The sequence below is a fragment of the Mustela lutreola genome, chromosome 12 (assembly GCF_030435805.1).
Source record: "Mustela lutreola isolate mMusLut2 chromosome 12, mMusLut2.pri, whole genome shotgun sequence".
NCBI lineage: Eukaryota > Metazoa > Chordata > Mammalia > Carnivora > Mustelidae > Mustela > Mustela lutreola.
Genome location: NC_081301.1, coordinates 48,315,376 through 48,338,157, shown reverse-complemented (window position 1 = coordinate 48,338,157; position 22,782 = coordinate 48,315,376). Strand labels below are relative to the sequence as shown.

The 22,782-nt window shown below is 40.8% G+C and overlaps 1 protein-coding gene across 2 annotated transcripts in view; it reads left to right on the top strand.

The window, feature by feature from the left end:
- Positions 1 to 22,782, top strand: part of FOCAD (focadhesin) — a 314,072-nt gene that overhangs the window by 12,976 nt on the left and 278,314 nt on the right. The window contains exons 2-3 of one of the 2 annotated variants that reach the window (XM_059143296.1): positions 17,553 to 17,703; positions 20,451 to 20,539. In XM_059143296.1, coding sequence (XP_058999279.1) covers positions 20,483 to 20,539 — 57 coding nt within the window. In that variant the 5' untranslated portion in view covers positions 17,553 to 17,703; positions 20,451 to 20,482. The remainder of the gene's footprint in view (positions 1 to 17,552; positions 17,704 to 20,450; positions 20,540 to 22,782) is intronic. The other variant, XM_059143295.1, reaches the window with a different exon arrangement.

Here is a 22,782-nt window from a genome sequence, read left to right as displayed (position 1 = left end):
TGTCAAATGAATGAAATGTAGGTTTTTTTTTAAAAAATATTTTATTTATTTATTTGACAGACAGATATCACAAGCAGGCAGAGAGGCAGGCAGAGAGAGAGAGGAGGAAGCAGGCTCCCTGCTGAGCAGAGAGCCCGATGTGGGGCTTGATCCCAGGACCCTGGGATCATGACCTGAGCCGAAGGCAGGGGCTTTAACTCACTGAGCCACCCAGGCCCCCGAAATGTAGGTTTTGTTACTGAACTTTTTTCAGTTATCTGGGTATCTCTTCCATGTTTTATGGAAGAGCTCTTGAAACAGATTCTGGCTATTACCCAAGGAAATTTGTGGCCTCTTCTTGCAAGTATGTATGTATGTATGTATGTATGTATGTATTTATTTTTGCAAGTACTTTTTTGATCCTGTTTTTTTAAGAGCCAAATTGTTTTTCCACATCCAAGCTCTTTATTCTTTGGAAGAAGAGTGTCTTTTTCTCGAATCAGCTGCACAGAATACCTGTTCTTTTTTTTTTTTTTTTTAAAGATTTTATTTATTTATTTATTTATTTATTTATTCGACAGACAGAGATCACAAGTAGAGAGGCAGGTGGAGGGGGAGGGGGAAGCAGGCTCCTCGCTGAGCAGAGAGCCGGATGTGGGGCTCAATCCCAGGGATCACGACCTGAACCGAAGGCAGAGGCTTAACCCACTGAGCCACCCAGGTGCCCCCAGAACACCTGTTCTTTAGGTACTTTCTAGCTGCCTCTTCACTTTGAGTTGTAAATCCATAACATTTTTGTTCAAAGTGAAGCTGAAACATTGTATGTGAAAGAGACAGTCTGAGATAGAAAATTTTCAAACCTTTTCTTGAACTGTTGGACCTTTTTCTTTTGATATCTTCAGGAAAAAGAGGTATTTTTTCAGTTGAAACAGCGTTGCATTAAATTCTAATTTATAACATAGTCTTAAATCATTCTGACCTGGGAAGCATGAGCATAACCTTTGAAATTAGTGATTATGAATGAAAATGATAATCTCTTAAGTGCCTCAACCTCCAGGTTATTTTTGTATTTTGGTTTTGTTGCATATTGTCAAGGAAATCTTCATTCACATTGATTGGCCATTGCAAGCAATAATAATCTTTTTTCTCTTCAGTTCATTGTAATCTTACAGTCTCTGGTTACCTAGTTTTCCTGTGGAAAATTCTGAACACACACATAAATAGGGACTATAATAAATGAACTTAAATGAAATTAATATTTTGTTGATCTTGTTTTGTTTCTCTAACATTTTTCCTCCTTCAGCATTTTCTGCAAAAGTGATTATTATTTTTTTTTTTTTTAAGATTTTATTTATTTATTTGACGGAGAGAGATCACAAGTAGGTAGAGAGGCAGGCAGAGAGAGAGAGGAGGAGGAAACAGGCTCCCTGCTGAGCAGAGAGCCCGATGCGGGACTCGATCCCAGGACCCTGAGATCATGACCTGAGCCGAAGGCAGCGGCTTAACCCACTGAGCCACCCAGGCGCCCCAAAAGTGATTATTTTTAATTGATATCTTAAGTTAATTAAAAATTACTATTAAGTGTAACAATTTAATTTTACTGTTTTATTTTAAACATAATTTCTGTGCCATTATCATACCCCACTTTCTCAAGATTATCTGATACCCAGTCCCTCCCTATTTCAGAATTTCCTGGTTATGCCAAGAATGTCTTATTACAGTTGTTTTGTTGGAATCAAAATCCAAATAATGCCCCCAGATTGTATTTGGTGATTAAGTCTCTTAATCACTTAACCTGTAATAGTCCCTCCAGCCTTTCTTTGTCGTATGTCATTGAGTTGTTGGAGAATCAGTCACTTGTCCAATTAAATGTCCCAAATTCTGAGCTTATTGTCAAAATCCCCTGGTTTTTGTTTACTTTTTTCCTCTATGTCTTGAGTTTTCTATAAATTGGTGGTTAAATATGGAAAGCTGTATGGGGTGATTTTTGAAATGCTTTAGGCGGGAGTATTCTTAGAGGGTTCCATGTATGTCTTCTTATCCTGTCACAACGGGAGGACGCAGCATCTGGTTTTCTTACTTCGAGTGATGCTGAGATGAATGAATGGATGCCGGTGGGGTCATCCTGATCCCTTTAATAATGAAGTTCCCATCCTCCTTTAACCTAGGAGTTTCAGCAATGATTGATGTTTCTATCACAGATCAATTATCTATTAAAGTGACTTCATATCTTTAAAATTTTTTTTTCTTTGAAGAAATGAATACTTCCAAATTTTCTTACATTTCTGTTCACAGTATCACTTTACAACCAAAATTTTCCCTCCCTCGATTCTAAATTTATTCCCATTCGCCATGGTTTTAGAATGTCTAGGACATTTAACATAAAGCTCGGAAGGAGATATAAAGTAGAAGGGACAGGGAAGGCTGGGGGATGGGAAAGTAAGGGTTCTCTGCCCACCTACCTGCTGGATAACCTGTCTTCACTCTCTCCTTTGGGCCTGGCAGGCCACAGAGGCCTAATGGGGTTTGGAGAGTGGGCGCGACTGGGGCAGTGTGGACAGCAGCCTTGGTATTGGATATGAGCCAAGTGTAAATAGAAGCTGGAGCTAAGCATACACATTAGTTGTTGTTGTTGCTTATTAATTTTTACTTATTTTTTAAAATTTCAGTGTCCCAGAATTCATTGCTGATGCACCACACCCAGTGCTCCATGCCATACGTGCCCTCCATAATACCCACCACCAAGCTCACCCAAACCCCCATCCTCCCCTCTCCAAAACCCTCAGTTTGTGTTCAGAGTCCACAGCCTCTCATGGTTCATCTCCCCCTCCAATTTCCCCTAACTCACTTCTCCTCTCCATCTCCCCATGTCCTTCGTGTTATTTCTTAAAGCATACACATTTTAACATTTACTGTGTATAGTCAAGATTGGCCTCAGATAAAATTGAGACGTATACAAAGCTTCTACTTTGTATTTTGCACCCTTTATCATGTAGCCTTTCCTTGCTGGGATGGACAGAAATGGTATCCTCAAGGACGCAGGAGACTTGTGCATGGCTGCCTTGTTTTATTTATTTATTTATTTGAAAATATTTTATTTATTTATTTGAGAGAGAGCACATGAGAGGCATGAGTAGGGGGAGAGGCAGACAGGGAGGGAGAAGCAGGCTCCCCGGTGAGCAGAGAGCCCCTATTGGGCTCCATCCCAGGATCTCAGGATCCTGGCCCGGCCAAAGGCAGACATTTAACTGACTGAACCACCTGGGTGCTCCTGCTGTATTGTTTTATTATTATTATTTTTTATTATTTTATTTTTTTAAAAAGATTTTATTTATTTATTTGACAGAGATCACAAGTAGGCAGAGAGGCAGGCAGAGAGAGAGGAGGAAGCAGGCTCTCCACTGAGCAGAGAGCCCAATGCAGGGCTCGATCCCAGGACCCTGAGATAATGACCTGAGCCGAAGGCAGAGGGAGGCCCCAACCCACTGAGCCACCCAGGCGTCCCTGACTGCTTCTTTCTTTCGGTTGTCTGAACTAAAAACATTGGTGTCATCCTCTGCTCTTCTTGCCTTCCACATTCTATCCATTAGCAAGTGTTGTCAAGAAAGTCTGACCTAGGGACTCCTGAGTGGCTCAGTGGGTTAAAGCCTCTGCCTTCGGCTCAGGTCATGATCCCAGAGTCCTGGGATCGAGCCCCGCATGAGGCTCTCTGCTCAGCCGGAGCCTGCTTCCCTTCCTCTCTCTCTGCCTGCCTCTCTGTCTACTTGTGATCTCCGTCTGTCAAATAAATAAAATCTTTAAAAAAAAAAAAAAAAGAAAGAAAGTCTGACCTAGTCTCACCATTTCTGCTGCTGTTCTTCTTTAAGGCAACATGGTTTCTGTCTCAGATTATTGCTGTAACTACCTCACTGGTCTCTCTTTTTCCATCCTTGCCTATTCTTGGTCTGTTCTTCAGAGAAGCCAGAATGATCTTTCAAATGGTAGTCAAGTCGGCCATCCATCTGTCCCAAACCCTCTAGGCTTCCGGTCTTAACTCAGGAACCCCATAGGCTTATAGTATCCTACAGAGATTTAAGTGATCTGCCCCCCTGGTCACTGTCCTCTGTCCCCCGGCACAGCTTGCTAACATGCACCAACCATGCTGGTGTCCTTGGTCTTCCCTGAATTTGCTAAGCTTGCTTCTCCCTCAACATTGTTGCCTTGAGTATTTCTTCTGTCTGGAGTGGTCTTTTCCTTCTGGTCTCTGTCTAAAAGCCTATTCTTTTAAAAAGGCTTTTCTTTATTCTTTGGCAGGTGCCAAAACATAAGACTGCCCTAAAGTTTATCTATGGATGATGTCATTTTGGGGGGCGGTTAATAAGGTTGTATATGCATTTGGAAAATTAAAAGAAAATAAACTCTGTACTATAGTTGAAGCAATTAAAAATACCTAACTTTTATAAACTTTCAGTTACACTAGAATGAGTAAGTTCTAGAGATCTACTGTACAATAATATGGTATTGTGCACTTCAAAGTTTGTTAATAGAGTAGATATCATGTAAAGTTTTCTTACTACAAAACCCAAACCAAAAGACACAAGAAAACTCTGGAAGGTGTTGCATATGTATTGCCTTGAGGTTGCTGAGGGTATCATGGAGGTGTTTCCGTATGTCCACCCTCATCACATTGTACATTTCTTTGTATATCTATTACTATACAATAATTGTTAAAAAAAAAAAAAATACCTGCTCTCTCAACTGAAGCTAACGTACTTGATTGAAATGAGATGGGAGAAAGTCGAACACAATGGAGGACATGTAATTTTTTTCAGGGACAGATGGATTAATTTGCTGGCAAACAATTTAGAATCAAGGTAATTCTGTTAGCTTACTTATTTGGAACTCTGTAGGACCATTACAGCTTCTAATAACTCAAAGGTGTGACTTTCTCATTAAATAGCTCTTAATAAGCAGTGTAATCGGATCAAGTGAGACTTTTATCTTGGTGTGTGCTGTGGCGAAACCGACTCTTTAGACAGTGATAAAAGACCATGGGTGCAAGTGAATAAATAAGATCACTGATTTTTTTTTATTGCAACCCCAAAATTGACTGTATGGTTTTATTTGAAGAGGATTAATAATTTTTACTTGGTGTCAAAAAAGTAATGGATGCCCATTGCCGGGGGTGGGGGCAGAATTAAATGTAGCAGATATAAGGAGGGATGTGATAGGTTGTGATCTCGTATCATCCTATTCTCTGGAGAGGAACTTGTTAATACTTTCCACATTCACTTTTTTTTCTTAATCTTAGGTCTTTATATATATGGTTTAAATTTGGTTGTGTTCATGATTGCGTGTAATAATTTCTTTTTCTCTATGGTAAGCATTCCTTTAGTAAAACTCCTTGTAAATGTATTTTTCATAACTGATCGGTATTTTATCTGCATGTTTCTTAGCTTACTTTTTTGATCAGTGAATAATTTTACACAAAAGGTGGTTGCTTTTAAGCCTTTTGTATTCTCCTACTTTTGAAATGGGAAGCGAATAGGACTTGACAACTCTGTGCCACACTTTGGGTCGTAGCCGAGAAATGCCAGATAGGATACTCAGCAGGTGGTACCTGGGCTGCCCACTTCCACTTCCAGACTTCCATACAGAGTGGGTTAGTTTCCACCCACCTCAGACTTTCAGCTTCACTGTGCTAAGTTCCTCTGGAATTGAGTTTGCTGGGTGGGACTTAAGGAGACTTTTCTGGTCCTGGGCTCTGTGCTAGTTCTCCCGTATTTCTTTGGCTTTGAGGACTTTGGCATCAGTTTGGAGGTAAGCCTGGTTGGGAGCAATTTCATAGTTTTTGCATTTGGGCTGGGAGGCAGAAGTAGTCTTCAAGGTTGAGGGGCACCTGGGAGGCTCAGTGGGTTAACCATCTGCCTTTGGCTCAGGTATGATCCCAGGGTCCTGGGATCGAGCCCCACATCGGGCTCCCTGCCCGGCGGGAAGCCTGCTTTTCCTTCTGCCTGCTATTCCTCTTGCTTGTGCTCTCTCTCGGTATGTCCCTTTCTGTCCAATTAAAAAAAAAAAAAAAAGTCGTCTTTGAGGTTAAAATGAAGCTCTTTGAACATTGGCTTTCTTGTGAGCTGTGGTCTGTAAGAGCGGCTGCTGCTGTTCACATAGTCAATCATACATGTCCAACACAGTGTTGGAAAGTTCCATTGAAACTGTACAGAAAAAATTGTAGGTATTGGTTTTAAAACTTGAGAAATTGAAAAAAAAACTCACAAGGAGCTACATGTTCCTCTTCCTCCTCCTCCACCTGTACAGAAAAAATTGTAGGTATTAGTTTTAAAACTTGACAAATTGAAAAAGAAATCTCACAAGGAGCTACATGTTCCTCTTCCTCCTCCTCCACCTGCTCTCCTCCTCCTTTTCTTTGTTTAAATATGATCTTAAAATTAACTCTCTGAAAGACGTTCCCTGCACTATACTCTGCCAGCTGGATATCAGCATTTTCCAGGAGCCTCTTCTAATTCTTTCATATGCTGCTTGGTGTCTCCGTGCTAACATGAAATGATTTAATGGGCTTCTGCCCAGGACGGTTGTGAAGGTTAACTAGTCTCTGATTATTAAGCACCCTACAAATAAAAACAGCCATGAATAATGCTGGCTATGTAAGAGAAAATTAGTAAATGTTACTTCGTTGGGTAATTACATGCTTAAAATGCCTTTTGCCCCAGTGGGAAATCCACAGAGGTGATACTGTGGGTTTCTAACGGGTTGTAATACATAGCAGATTACGAGCGTAGCTATGATAAATAATAGCTGTCAACCGAAGCGTTCATGTAAAACTTATGATGTATTCAAGTAACAAAGACCCATTTTCCATCTCTATTAGATTCAGCTGTAAACAGTGAAGAACGAGTCTTGTGAGCTTTTGCATCTGGTCTTTGACCTTCCCCCCATTTTTAAAAGAAAATGTACCAAAATGAATAACAGTGTAATAAAAGCTCACTAATCTGGATTCTGCTGATTTAAGGTTTGGACCTGATATATCTTTATACTACCTATACAAAAGTTATTTGCTCAGTTAAAAAAAAAAAAAAAAAGCTGAGTGGAAGGGCTGTGTCTAAAAGGAATGAATTATTTTCAAATCCTGAATGTGATGGTAAGTGAATTCAGGTTACTGTGTTAATTTGACAATAAAGTTGTTTACATATTTATTTTTCTCCTTCTGGTTCTTATTAATTTACTTAGGGTCTTTGTTTGGGGAGTCTTCATTAGTGGGAAAGATTGCAGATTCTTTTTTTTTTTTTTTTTAAAGATTTTATTTATTTATTTGACAGAGACCACAAGTAGGCAGAGAGGCAGGCAGAGAGAGAGGAGGAAGCAGGCTCCCCGCTGAGCAGAGAGCCCGATGCGGGGCTTGATCCCAGGACCCTGAGATCATGACCTGAGGCGAAGGCAGCGGCTTAACCCACTGAGCCACCCAGGCACCCCAAGATTGCAGATTCTTTGTTTCTCAGTTTCTGTTTCGGAAAGTTGATTGGAAAGCAAAAGAAACAGCAGAATTCTGATTCTAACATTTTTTGAGTCTGTTGTGTATTCGCTACTGTGCTCAACACAGCAACTCAAAAACACTGACTAACTGCTTATTGCACTCTGGGCCCAGAGGTAGTGAACAAGACCCAGCTGTTTCCCTCAAGAAACCCAAAAGTCCGGGGGAAAAAAAGGCAGCAGGCTTGGTCAGTGAGGAACCCTTCCTGCCTGACTTCTTCACTAGTGTGTGAGCAGGTCCAGCTGCTGTGGGCGTGGAAGCTAAACCCCTCTGTGATGAGATCTACATCTTGAGGATGGCTGACGATCTTCGCAGGGCTGGAAGGCACATAGAAATTGTCCGAGTCTAGCTCTGCCACGTGGCCCCCACTCTACCTTATCCTCTTCTCCTTGCCTGGAAGATGATGCCAACTTGTACTTCAAGCCCTGTTTTGTGAGACAGCTATGGGAACTGAGAAGGAATACACAGTGGTTTCCGTTTGATCTTTTTAGAACATTCCACCATTATTTCAAACTCTGTGTTTTTACAAGTGAACTCATCTGCACAGAACTTTCCATGTCTTGTGGAGCGGCTGCCAGCCAAGCATTCAGTTGTGGAACGGTGGCCATCTGTGTCTGTGTGGTAGTGTTTGAGCACTCATTTGGACAAATAAGTGCTTTCATCTATTTAAATGAATATTGACTTATTTTTAAAAAATGGAAAAATTTTTTTTTAAAGATTTTATTTATTTATCAGATAGGCAGGGATCACAAGCAGGCAGAGAGAGAGGAAGGGAAGCAGGCTCCCCGCTGAGCAGAGAGCCCGATGAGATGGGATAGGATGTGGGGCTTGATCCAGGACCCTGGGATCATGACCCGAGCTGAAGGCAGAGGCTTTAACCCACTGAGCCACCCAGGCGCCCCGGAAAATGGTTTTTTAACAAATTGTGCATGCCGAAGAAAGTGGGGGGAGAAGTAACTAGAGAAGTGTTGTTATCAGCGGCAGGAAGCATGGACTGAACTAAAGAAGATCTACACTAATTATAGTGACAAAAAGAGCCAATCTTTATTCTTCATTTGTTGCCCATTGTACTTAAAGTCAGTGGGCATTGATGAAATGAAAATATAAAATCAAGAACATATACAAACGAGGGAGATGGATTGCAGGTGATATACCACAGGAGAGGGTAGGCTTAGGTGGATCATTTTTGTTTTTTGTGGTCGGCATTGGACTCTCCCTCCCCTCTTTTTAAAAAGATTTTATTTTTAAGCCATCTCCACACCCAGTGTGGGCTCAAACCCACAACCCTGAGACTGAGAGTTGTGTGCTCCACCGATTGAGCCTGCCAGGCGCCCTGGGACACCCTTTTTTTAAAAAAAAAAAATTATTTTTTAAAAATAATTTATTTATTTATTTGACAGAGAGATATCAAAAGTAGGCAGAGAGGCAGGCGGGGGTGGGGCGTGGGGGTGGGGTGGGAAGCAGGCTCCTCGCTGAGCGGAGAGCCCGATGTGGGGCTTGATCCCAGGACCCTGAGATCATGACCTGAGCTGAATAGCTGAAGGCAGAGGCTTAACCCATTGAGCCACGCAGGTGCCCCTGGGACATCCCTTTAATATGGAACTTTTGCATGTGATTTGATTCCCTGGGGTGCAGCAAGATGTAATAGAAAAAGCATGGTGTTGGATTCAGACTCAGAATTGTAATGGATAACATTTTAAAAGTGTTTGTTATGTGCCTGGTTATGAGGGAAGCGCTCTAATGGACGCTTAGTTTTACAAAAACTCTGTGTCAACGCTCTTTTCTCGAGTAGCAGTTAAGAATGTGAGCTCTGGAGGCAGATTGCACGGTTCATGCTCGTGCTCTGCTTCTTACATAATTAGGCAATTAATTTTGACCTCTCTTTGCCTCCTTTGGTTTTTCACATGAAAATGAGGATAATAATAGTACTCATGTCATGGGGTTGTTTTGAATATTGGGAGCGAGAAGACACGGAAAGAGCTTCGACAGTGCCTGCCTGGCACATGGTAAAGCTCAAGAAATCCCGGCTGTTAATGCGGCTGTATAACCCTGGGCAAGAGGCTCTCTCTCTGAGCTCCTGTTTTCTCCTGTGGGAAGTGGGAGGTAGTAATAACTACCTCAGAGTTACTGGGAAGAGCCAAGGGGATTAGTTATTTTTAAAGTGTTTTGTGGAGTGCTTGACCCCTAGCAAGCACTTGTCCTTCTGAATCCTAGGTCTGGCTGTGGTTAGTCAGTGCATCTTTATCGAACAGGTTCTTAGGTGCTGAGGTTACAGAGGTCCAAAGAGAGACCAGGTCCCTGCCTGCAAAGAGTTGGCCTTTCACTGAGAGGTACATGGGGCTCTGCACTTAGCATGGAGCCTGCTGAAGATTCTTGCTCCCTCTCCCTTTGCTCCTCCTGTTCATGCTCGCTTGCTCTCTAATAAAAACCAAAACCAAATCAAAACAAAACAGAAATTTAATTCTCATAGTTCTGGAGTCTGACAGTCTGAGATTAGGGTGTCAGCGTGATTGAATGAGGACCCTTTTCCTTGGTTCATAGACAGTGACTTCTCCTGGTGTCCTTATAGGGTGGTAGGCCTCAAAAACTTTTTTTTGTTTTAAGATTTTATTTATTTATTTGACAGAGATCACAAGTAGGCAGAGAGGCAGGCAGAGAGAGAGGAGGAAGCAGGCTCCCTGCTGAGCAGAGAGCTCGATGTGGGGCTCAATCCCAGGACTCTGGGATCTTCACCTGAGCCGAAAGCAGAGGCTTTAACCCACTGAGCCACCCAGGCGTCCCAGGCCTCAAAAACTTATGGAAATTTTCAAACATACATAAAAGTAGAATAGTATTATGAACTTGAATGTACTTGTCTGTTATCAACCTTTAGACATTTTTGTGCCCTTTTGAGGGTAAGTGAAGTATTTTACAGAAAATCCCTAATATCAGTATTCCTAAATACTTCACTTTGTTCCATGTTGATATTTGTTAAGAAGTAAATTATTTTAGAGAACCAGTGCACAAAATTAAGAGTCATTTTTGAGGGGAGGAGATTCAAGTAAAATACCTACAAAATACATTCTGTGATGGTGCTTTAATAAATTCTAGTTAACTGAATGGTATTTGAAGTAAGATTATGACTATGGAGATTTTAGCTATTTAGATTAGACATTTATTTAGTGAGACTTTATAATGATTGGTCTCTGTTTTATTACAAATGTACCGTTAGGATTATTTTGATTATTTTATATCAACATAAAACATTTATTTTAAAAATGTAGAGAGCAATTCAAGTATTCTTTGATGGAGAGATATTTAAAAATTATAATAGAAAAAAATCATCTGGGGGCACCTGGGTGGCTCAGTGGGTTAATAAGCCTTTGCCTTCAGCTCAGGTCATGATCTCAGGGTCCTGGGATCGAGCCCCTCAGCAGGGAGCCTGCTTCCCCCCCCACCCCCTCTCTGCCTACTTGTGATCTCTCTGTCAAATAAATAAATAAAATCTTTTAAAAAAATAATCTCAAAAAGGAGCTAATTCGAAGACTTTTGAAGACTTAGATTGGATACTGTAAAAATTCTAGATAAGTAAATCTTTAGATTTTTAAAAATAGCTTTTCATCTATATTCCCTATTATATTTAACACATATATGCATACACATATATGACACTTAAAAAAGATTATTCGAGAATAATTGGAGAAAAAATTGTAAAAAGTTAGGCATTATTCAAGGAGGTAGTTTTGTTTTTTTACTTTAATGCCTGGTTCTCCTGGACAGCAGTCAGTTCTAACTTGGAATTTCCTGCCTTTGGTCTTATTTTAGACTCCCATTTCAAAATCTGTGAGTAAGTAGCATGTGACATAAGTTCAGAAAGAACTAAACTATAAAGGCAGGAATTTGATTGCAGCTGGATATATTTCAGTACATTGCAACCGGTGAGATCATCAGAACTCACAGTCACCTGAATTTGGTCAGCGCTTGAATTCTAGATCCTAAAACTCCTGGGGCATGGCCAGTATTGGAATGTGCTGGTCATGCCTTATGTTACTACTGGTGGTCCAGGGATACGCTGGGTCTGAAGTGAAAAACCTCCCTTTTCACCTGAACTGCCAGGCTGGTTAGCCTTTGTGGCAAGTTGCTTAACTTCCTTGACATTCAGTTTCTTCATTTCTCTAGTGAAAAAAAGATATGGAAGGGAGATATTATTGTATAATAATACTACTGTATTATTAAGGAAGTCTTATCTACTGTAACAAAGAAATCCCAGAATACCCTAGTTTGTACAAAGTAGAAAATTCTTTCTCATATAATAGCTGGAGTTCCAGGGATGTAGTTCTGCTTCATGTTATTATCTAGGGATCTGGTTCCTTCCATGTGGTTTCTTCAATGGTGAGCTAGTGGCATCATCTTCATGCAGAAGAGTGGAGGAAGCAGGCGGTAGCCTGGAAGGGCCAAGTCATGTTTGCTAAAACTCTCTGGAGAGAATTTGATCACACACGTGGTCATACTTAAGCGTGCTTGAGGCTAGGAAATGTGATGGAGCTGGTCAGGCTACCATTTTATTGATACAGAAGAAGGAGAACACAGAGAGTGAAGGATAGTTAGCTATCTCCACCACATCTATGCAGTTCCTGCTTTCTCTGATTATAATTTTTTTCTTTTTTAAAGATTTTTATTTGTTTATTTGCAGGACTCGATCCCAGGACTCTGGGATCATGACCTGAGCTGAAAGCAGACGTTTAACTGATTGAGCCACCCAGGCGCCCCTCTGATTATAATGTTGACAACGTGTCTTCATCACACCACCTAGTTGCCCTCTACCTTGGGTTGATTTTGAAATTATTCATTAATCTGAAAGTATTTTCTATTCTTTGCTTAATTTTTTGATGACTTAGTGGTCTCTCTCTCTTTTTTTTTTTTTTATACTTGCTCTGTAGTATTACAGACTTCCATTGTGATTTCCCCATGATCTTGTCATTTTTAAGGATCTTACCTTGAGGAGGGCCCTAATTGTCTTGTCCTGCTAATTTGAGAGTGCAGGTGGCGGTTGGATTTCAGAGCTTTTGAAGCAAGAACTGGGACCAAGCTTGATTTTTAGCAGGTATCAGGATTTGGTACAGGGTGAATGAAACGGACTCCAGCTGCCAGATTCTGGAGAGCATGTGGAAAAGCAGTTAGGGTCCAGGAAGTGGTAGGTGAGAAGCTGTGCAGGCAGAAGGACAAGGAAGACATAAGTACTGGATTGCAGAGCAGGGTGGGTGGTTGAAAAGAATAGATGGGTTCCCCTTGCCTTTTTTTTTAAGGTTTTATTTATTTATTTGATGGAGAGAGACACAGTGAAAGAGATGAAACACAAACGGGGGTGATTCGGGTCTCAATCCCAGGACCCTGAGATCATGACCTCGAAGGCAGCAGCTTAACGATTGAGCTACCCAGGTGCTCTGTTTCTTTCCCTCCTTTAAGAAGCTGGACAAAGTAACTAGGAGAGACAAGAATATACCCATAAGCCACAGTCTTGATAAACTTACAAGATCGGCTCAAAGTTATTGATGACACCATCAGCTTTTGTGTTTCTGAAACGGAAGTCCCCGTTAGTGAATGAGGTATATATTTTTATCAGTCTGCTAATGTAAGTTCTTCATAGCTTTGACTTAGCGGCTGTAGATTGCTTCCCCGAGTCCTTCCTATAAAGGGATTTGGTGGTCAAGGGTGCTCCAAGTCCCACTTTCTCTGTGATTATCAGACACTCCCTCCAACATCCCATCCCCATCTACCCCACATAATCCTGTGCTGGGGTCACGGAGTGAGCGGGAATGTGAGTGAGTAGATGGATCTCTTGTTTTCCAGATCGTGCACTTCGTTGGAAGTTTGACACTAAATGCTTTTGTGTGATGTATGGTTGTGTATTTCCATATCCCAGAGAAAGCTGAAAAACGGAAGCGTGCTATCTATCTGCTGCTCCTTTATTATCTCTAGAATGCAGGTGATAGGTTTATTTTCTTGGAAATATTCTTAGGGTGCTGGAGCATCTTGGCAGATAAGGTGATAATTGCTCAAGTTAAACAAATGCTTTGATTTCCTTGGAACTTAAAGTCCTCATTAAAAATTCCCTTTCTGATTTAGGTGTAGACAGCCAAAAAAGGCACCGTGACAGGTTGGAAATAAATCTTTAAAAATCAAACACTTTTTTGTAACAAGCGGTTTATGGAGCGTATTGTGAGTGTTCTCATTCTTTTGTAAAAAATGTCATGGGAAGAAGTAATACATAAATTGTTTTCTTTAATGCATGAAATGCCCAAGGGAAGTTGAGATTAGAAATAAAGTAGGACAGAAGCTAGACTGCCAATGCTAAAGCAAGCATTATGGATTCTTTTTTTTTTTTTTTGAAATTCCCTAAGAGAATATGATGTTCTGATACCTTGAAAGGCCAAATAGTTGTGATTAACCTTGCAGTTTAAGTCTCCAGTAGATGAAAGACAGTTGCAGTTTGTAGCCCAAGGATAGCAAATCAAGGGTGATATCAAATCCTAACGCAGCTTGGGGAGTGGTTTTTAGAATGCTTTGTGGCCACTTATTTGAAAGGTTGAGTGGTTTTACTTGAAAAAATGTACTTAAAAATGTATTCATTCTCTAAAGTGTCACATGGATCTTGGGGCTGTCTTTTGTAAACTTAGGTGTTTGTCACCTGTACTCAGGTAGTTTTTTTTTTTTTTTAAAGATTTTATTTATTTATTTGACAGAGATCACAAGTAGGCAGAGAGGCAGGCAGAGAGAGAGAGAGGGAAGCAGGCTCCCTGCTGAGCAGAGAGCCCGATGTGGGGCTCGATCCCAGGACCCTGAGACCATGACCTGAGCCGAAGGCAGCGGCTTAACCCACTGAGCCACCCAGGCGCCCCTGTACTCAGGTAGTTTTGATGAAAATGGTACTCTCTTACTCCATTGGCCTCCTTCTTCGAGACAAAGTTATTCTTTTTTTCTTTTTCTTTTTTATTAACATTTTAAAAAGATTTTATGTATTTATTTATTTGAGAGGGAAAAGGTGAGAGGGAGAAACAGAATCCCTGCTGAGCTGGGAGCCCGATGCAGGACTCCAGGATCATGATCTCAGCAGAAGGCAATCGCTTAACCCAATGAGCCACCCAGGCACCCAAATTCATTCTTTCTGTATGGTTTGGCTTTTTCACTGCACAGTAAGCTATTAGCCTAACCAGCTGCTCATCTGTCCCCAAAGTATTTTGGAATTCCACCATTCTGGGCCTGGATCCGAGAGCATAACCTCGCATTTTCTTCTCTTTCTCTCTATCACTGTTGACATTTGAGTGAGTCTCTCCTGTGATATGTTTATAAGCATCTGCTACCCTGGAGAATCTGAAGTCTCCTTTTTACTGAGTTAGATTAGATCATCAGAAAACTGTCCTTGCACTCCATTCGCTGAGGCTCTTTTGCTGAAATTACATGGTATGTTATACCCAGGACTTTATCCCAGGGTTTGTTTAAAAAAGTTGTATGAAATTCCCTTTAGCTTACGTTATTGAGAATGTTGCTTATTATACACTCTGTATTCCATATGTAAAGGCTAATCTGAGAAATTTCCTTCAGAGGTTAGGGGCACAAAAAGCTTGTTTTCTTTGATGAAAGGTGCTTCTCCCTGCACCCTCCCATTTTTATTAGATAATAAAAGATGTATTATTTACTATATATATATATGTCATGTAATATATGTTATAAATATCATATATAACATATGTTATGAATAATATAACATATAAACTATACCACATAATATAATAGTATAATAATATGTATATTTATTTATTTACTTTGCTTGGGAGCACGGGGCCAAATTTGGATGTCAGTGTTAGCAATTGTGTCAACACATTTTATAAATTAATTTAAAAAATAGTCACAAATTAAACCAGGAGTCAGCAAACTACTGCCCAGCCTCCTCCTCTGCTTTTCAGAAAAGTTTTATCAGGGCACAGCTATGGCTGCATGTATGCTACGGTAGTAGATTGAGTAGTTTGCTGTCTGACTCTTTAGAAAAAGAAGTAGTTCCATTCCCAATGCAAACAGTTACAGGATGGTATGTGCCAGTCAAAGCACTGAAATAATGTAAAACAAGGTGACTTCTAGAACATGTGGCTACTTGGAAAAGGCTTAGCAGCCAAGATGGTCTATGAAGGAAATTTCATCTTTAAATAGAGGGAACATAGAAGGGCATTTTATGGGGGCAAAAACAGCATAAGCAAAATTCCTTAGGAATGAGTACATTTTGAGCAACAGGGGACTAATTTGAAAGCCATTGTAGCCCAGCTGAAATCAGACAGCGGTGACGATGAAGCCGACTGGGAGAGAATGCTTGATGGAGGGCTTAAAGGTGAGGAATCAGAATGTGCCTTTAATCTGACGGGCTAGTGAAACCTCTGAAGTCTTCGCAGGGAAACAATGTGATGGAAATTGTGCTTTAGGACAATTAGTCTGACGGCAGTGTAGGGATCTGCTCATGCGTGGAGGTCCCCGGGACTAAGCAGTTACTGAAGTGAGCTGAGTGGAGGAGCTGGTCTGGGGAGGGTAGAAATGGGGAGGAGAGGTAGGCTCTCAGGTGCGGGGAGGGATGAAAGCGACTTTGTGACTGAATGGCTGCAGAGGAAGCAAGGAACTCTTGAGAGAACTGGGAGCAGTGGAACCGAAATGCCAAATGTGTTTGTGAGAGAAGATAGGTTCTCCTTCCTTCCCCAACTCCCTTCCTTTCTTCCTATTTAAAGATCTTTTTAAAACTTATTTAAATTCAATTGGTTAACATATAGTATATCATTACTTTCAGAAGTTTAGGTCAGTGATTCATCAGTCTTATATAACACCCAATGTTCTTTACATCATGTGCCCTCCTTAATGCCCATCACCCAGTTTCCCCATCTACCCCTCTCCAGCAACTTAGTTTGTTTCCTATAGTTAAAAGTGTTTGTCTCCCTCTCTGATCTTGTCTTATTTTTCCCCTCCCTTCCCCTAATGATCCTCTGTTTTGTTTCTTAAATTCCACATATGGGTGGTACCATGTGATAATTGTCTTTCTCTGATTGACTTATTTCCCTCAGCGTAATACCCTCCAGTTCCATCCACACTGATGTAAATGGTAAGATTTCATCTTTTTAGATGGCTGAGTAATATTCCATTGTATGTACATACCACATCTTCTTTATCCATTCATTGTGGATGGGCATCTGGGCTCTTCCCACAGTTTGGCTGTTGTGGATATTGCTGCTATGAACATTGGGGTGCAGGTGCAGATCACAATGTCTGTATTCTTTGGGTAAATACCTAGTAGTAGTTTCAGCATTTTGAGGAACCTCGGCACTGTTTTCCAGAGTGGACACACCAGCTTGCATTCCCACCAACAGTGTAGGAGGGTTCCCCTTTCTCTGCATCCTCGCCAACACCTGTTGTTTCCTGACTGGTTAATTTTAGCCTTTCTGACTGGTGTGAGGTGGTATCTCACTGTGGTTTTGATTTGTATTTCCCTGGTGCTGAGTGATGTTGAGCACATTTTCATGAAGTGTTTTTTGTTTTTTTTTTTAAGCACTTTCTGTATCTAACATGGGGCTCGAACTCACAATTCTGAGATCAGGAGTTGTGTGCTCTTCCGACTGAGCCAGCCAGGTACCCCAATATGCGCTTCCTTTTTGACATCTCCAATTGCTGGCTTTATAAAAGAGAGCAGGGATGGGTTTGGGGGTATGGGCTGGGCTCTGGGAGAGTTTCCATGAGGGGAGAGAGCACAAGGCAGGGAACTTGGCAGCAGTAAGGAAGATGGGGTGCAGGAAGTGGAATGGACAGAGGAGTTGGAGTTGGTAGAACAGTTTCCCAGTGTGTGTCCCAGGAAGGGCTGGTTGTATAGACTGTTACCAGATATTTCTAGAAAAAAGGGTGCCATGATCAGATAAATTTGGTAAACTCTGAGTTAAGCAAAGTTAATCAGACTTCTTGCTTTAATACCTCTCAGATTCTATAATTAATGTGCATCATCATTTATATCTTTAGCTAAGATCTGTCTCTTCAATTGTAGATTCATGTATTCAGCTTTCTACCTGACCTCTCCTTTTGGATATCTGTTAGACATCTGAAACTGGCAAGTTTCCCAGCTTTCCCCCACAAAACTGGTTTCCCTCTCTCAGTTGATGGCAACTCCGTCTTTTTCTCTTAGTAAAACATCCATGGTAAGTGATATATAAATTGTTTTGTTTAATGTATAAAATGCCCAAAGGAATTAACATTAAAATTAAAGGTGCTCAGATCAAACACTTTGGAGTCATCTCTGACCCTTTCTTCTATACTTTCAACCAGTCATCAGCTACCACATTGACTCTACCTTCAAATGTATCTAGAATCTGAGCACTCTTCATCTCAGGTGATTCTGTTAAAATCTTACCACTCTTTTTCAGTACCAGCTTACCATGTCACTGGGGACAGATACATTAGTCCTTCTGGTGACCTGCATGGCATTTTATAAACTGACTTCTTCTTCTGCTTCTTTTTTTTTTTTTTAGATTTGATTTATTTATATGTGAGTCGGAGAGAGGGCATTAAGCCGGGGGAGTGGCAGGCAGAGGGAGATGCAGGCTCCCTGCTGAACAAGGAACCATATTTGGAGCAACTCAGTGCTGGGACACTGGGATCATGACCTGAGCTGAAGGCAGATGCTTGACCTCTGAGCCACCCAGGTGTCCCTGTGATCTGACCTCTTACTGACTTTCTGATTTTCCATTTTGTTCTTCCTTCATTCAATTTTTTTTAAAGCCTTTATTCATTTATGAGAGAGAGAGAGAGAGCATGAGTGAAGGGGGAGGAGTAGAGGGAGAGGGAGAAGCAGGCTTCCCGAGGAGCTGGGAGCCCGACATGGGACTCCATCCTAGGACCCCAGGATCATGACCTGAGCCAAAGGCAGACGTTTAATGACTAAGTTGCCCAGGTGCCTCTTTCACTCTTGGCTCCTTTCTTTGTTCTTTTCAAGCCCTGGCCTTAAGCACTTGATGCGCTTTGGGTTTTTCACTCACTGTTCACTGTGTCTGTGATATCTTCCCCCAGACATCTGTATGGCGACTCACCAAATGTCATCCTCTGCAGAAGAGACTGACCCTGGTTGCCATATTTAAAACAGAAAGCGTTTCTGTAATATCCTAAGCTCCATGAGTGGAGGGATTTTTGTCTGTTCTGTTTCTGGAAGTTGCCTAAGCACACTGAGCAGTGCCTGACACCCAATAGGCAGCTAGTAAGTATTTGAGTGAATGAGTGAATGAACATTAAGGTGCTAATATATATTCCCTACAAAACCTGGATGTCGGGGCGCCTGGGTGGCTCAGTGGGTTAAGCCGCTGCCTTCGGCTCAGGTCATGATCTCAGAGTCCTGGGATCGAGCCCCACATCGGGCTCTCTGCTCAGCAGGGAGCCTGCTTCCTCCTCTCTCTCTGCCTGCCTCTCTGCCTGCTTGTGATCTCTGTCTGTCAAATAAATAAATAAAATCTTTAAAAAAAAAAAAAAACAAAAAAAAAAACCTGGATGTCTTCATCCTAGGTTTCCTGGGGACACACTTTGGGAAATGGTGTTCTGATATCTTACAGAATTCCAGGGAGCAGAAAATTCCAAGAAGGAGGAGATGGACACATCTGGAAAGTTGAGCAAATTTTGACCTTCATAAACTACCGAGTAGATTTTGCTAGCAGACATAATTTGCAGTCTTTGAAGCTGTTTCAGTGCTACGAGGTGTCAAATTCAGGGGCGTAAAGTTGGCCCTAGATATTGAAGAAGAAGGCTAGGATGAATGATCCATCCATTCAGAGAGTGTAGTTTTGGAGGAAAGGGAGGAAAGTAGTAGAGCCTTGCGTTCAACACAAGGCACCTCCGTTTGTGAGAGCAGGAGAACTTTTTTTCGCTGTGTATTATTTATATAGGGTAACCTGGACTACCTGGAATTTTTTTTTAATATATATGTAAATATTTTTAAGTAGACTCCATACCCAGTATGAAGCCCAACACAGGGCTTGAACTCCCTGAGATCAAGCGATTAAGAGTGGGATGCTTAACCCACTAATAGCACCTATTTTTTCAAAGTAGTGTAGTTTGGTGGGTTCAGGACTGCATGGACTGGATGAATTGAGGTCCTTAGGAAATCCTTTCAGTACTTCAGAGCCTTCTCTTGACCTTGCCCTCCTCCATCCATTTTGCATACTTGAAAACATTTTTCTTTCTTTCTCTTTTCTTCTCTTGTCTTTTCTCTTGCCTTGCCTTTCCCATTTCCTTTTCTTTTCCTTTTCCTTTCTTTTTCTTTTCTTTCTTTTCCTTTCCTTTTCTTTTCTTTCCTTTCTTGACAGCCCAGTAGGAATGAGAGGTGTGATGGAAATATTAAAAGTTGGTGCTAATTGCTTCCTCTTTTAGCAGACAAGCAATCTGTTTCAGTGTGTGAGTTTCTAGGTCATTTCTCTACCCCCTGAAAAAAGCTCACCTAGGCTTCACACTTGTCACCAGCAGTTAGATGAGTGTTTAAATGAAACCTTGTACCCAGACCGTGGTAGAGTTTAAATAATTTTGCAAAAATGTGATTCTTTCTCTCTTAGAAGTTTTGATCTTTGAAAGAGTTTCTATTTCAAACATGTGGTTGAACTTTTAAAATCCTGTTATTTAGGCTGGAGCTTTTGGGATTTTTTTGGGTGTTTCCATAGTGTGAATTAATCTGTTCCAGAATTTGCTCTAATGGGAAAAACCAAGAGTGGTTGAGCATTTTAGTTTATGTATCAGTCATGGCATTTGTGGGCAGGAGTGGTTGGTGATCGTACGCCAGCAATTATGGTGCAGAGCCCTATGCTTTATTTCCGTTGGTGTCTTTGGAATGAATTACTTTTATGTTATTTGAGGAATAATTGGTTTGAAAGCCTTTTCCAGACTAACAAATCTTTTCTTTTGATTACAGAGTCGTCTTATATACATGTAAGAGGAGCAAAAATGTCAGACGATATCAGGAAAAGGTTTGAATTTCCAAATTCTCTTATCCAATCACAGGTAATTTTTATATATTTAATTATTTTTGCTTCATGGTAACAAATGCAATGCTTTGGTGGATTGTTAGTAGAACTTCACAGTTTTAACATTAAGTATTTTATTCTACATAAAGGATTCTACATACTTATTGCTTTATTAACTTTTATATTAGTTAATTTGAAAATTTATGTTTGAGGGGCACCTGGCTGGCTCCTCATGTTGGTGTGCATGCTAATCTTGATCTTAGGGTTATAAGTTTGAGCCTCACTTTGGGTGCAGAGGTTACTTTATTTTATTATTATTATTTTTTTAGATTTTACTTATTTGTTTGAGAGGGAGAGGGACAGAGAATCTGAAGCAGACTCTGCACTGAACACAGAGCCCGACATGGGGCTCGGTCCCATGACCCAAGTGGAAACCAAGAGTTGTCTGCTTAACCGACTGAGCCACCCAAGTGCCCTCATATCTTGTAAAGATTATATTAAAAAATTAAATAAAAAACGCTGAAAATTTATATGTGACATAGGAAGGTGAATATTTGAAATTGACCAATCTCAGCTTCTTCTTCTTCTTTTTTTTTTAAGAGATTTTATTTATTTATTTGAGAGAAAGAGAGAGAGGGGGAGAGCATAGAGGGAGAAGCAGTCTTCCCGCTGAGTAGAGAGCCTGACGTGGGGCTTGTTCCAGGACCCGGAGATCATGACCTGAGCTGAAGGCAGACACTTACCTGACTGAGCCACCCGGGTGCCCCCAGTTTCGGTTTCTGTTTATATCATACTTTTCTTCTTAGACATAATAAAACCTTGATTATTTAGGAGGCCCTTAGATCTGTATTTTTTTTTAAGTCTACAATGAATTTTGGGGAATAGAAATAAATGGTTACACATCTATGGAGTATGAGAGATTGATACTTAAAATGGTCTATTTTATCCCTGTACAACTATAAAGAGTAAGGGATTTTTACTGTAATAACCAACATTCAGTAAGTAAGATACCCTGGATTTAAAAAAAAAAAAAAATTGATGTATGTAGTAATACAGGCAGGGCTTGGTGATAATTTATTTTGAGAGATTTTTTGTTATTAGGATTCAACCAAAAGTGGTTTTCTGGTTGGCCTTGCACTAACTAGAAGCATTTTGGTTGGTCAAGGTGCCGTAATAGCTTGCTGTCTTTTCTTGCGAGAGTGAAACCAGGCGACCAGCAGAAGCCAGCTCCAAGACCGAACAGCGTATACAGCCTGTTGGACGCTTTCAGCAAGTTTTCTCCGGAGATGCCTGCTGTGGGAATTGACCTAGCTGGGTAGTGGGGAACCCTTCCATGAGGAGTAGAACACTCCTTATGCAAGATTCCCTTCTACCTGACTGGGTTGGAGTCCTGTCCTGTACAGCACAGGTCCTTACCGTGAAGAGGAGGATGAAGAGGATACTGTCCACAGTTTCTATTTTCTGTGCCTGGAGTCCCTTCATTAGCATAGATAACTGAGAAGTGCCTGTGTGTGTGTTACTGTTAAATTAAGTGAGAAGTGTATATGTATGAGTTCATGGATGGAGAATGTCTCTTTCAGCTATTGTATTATGGAAAACTTAAGTAGCAATACAGGGTCACTTATCCTTGGACTTTGTGCTTTAAAATCAGTTTAGCCTGTATTCTCTGATTTGTTAGTAGGATACACAGAAAGGCAAACTAGAGAAGTTGGATCTGGTGGGGGGATGTTTGTCAGTAAGCTGATCTTCTTTTAGTCCTTTTTTTTCTAAACATGAATGGGAGCTTTTCTTTCTTTTTTTTTTTTTTTTTGGTCCCTGTTGTGGTTTTATGTGCAATTGTGCCCTGTTCTCTCTGAATACTTATTGTTCTTTTGTAACTGTTGCTCAGTGTTAGCACCATATTTCATTGATTCACACACATTTTTTCCACATTTTAGCATCTTGGAAATTGGGTTGCATCTAGTAATTTGTGGCAGCAGTTTTTACACAGCTGGTCTTGCCCGCACCATTGTGAACTTGGCCGTGATTTTTCTAAAGGAACTCTTTCGCTAATATAAAATCAAAACTCTAAATCATAAGGCACATTATGTAACATAGGTTAATGGGCAGCCTTTCTTCCTTAGTAGTAGAAATAAAATAATGGTGCCTCTCGCTGTTGATGGATGGTTGCATTCAATGAAATATGGTGTATTTTGTAAACAGCCACCAAAGCTGTTCACTGGTCTTCAGTTCTTGTTAATTTCCCTTGAACTAGGAGGTAAGAGACAGTTAATTGATCTA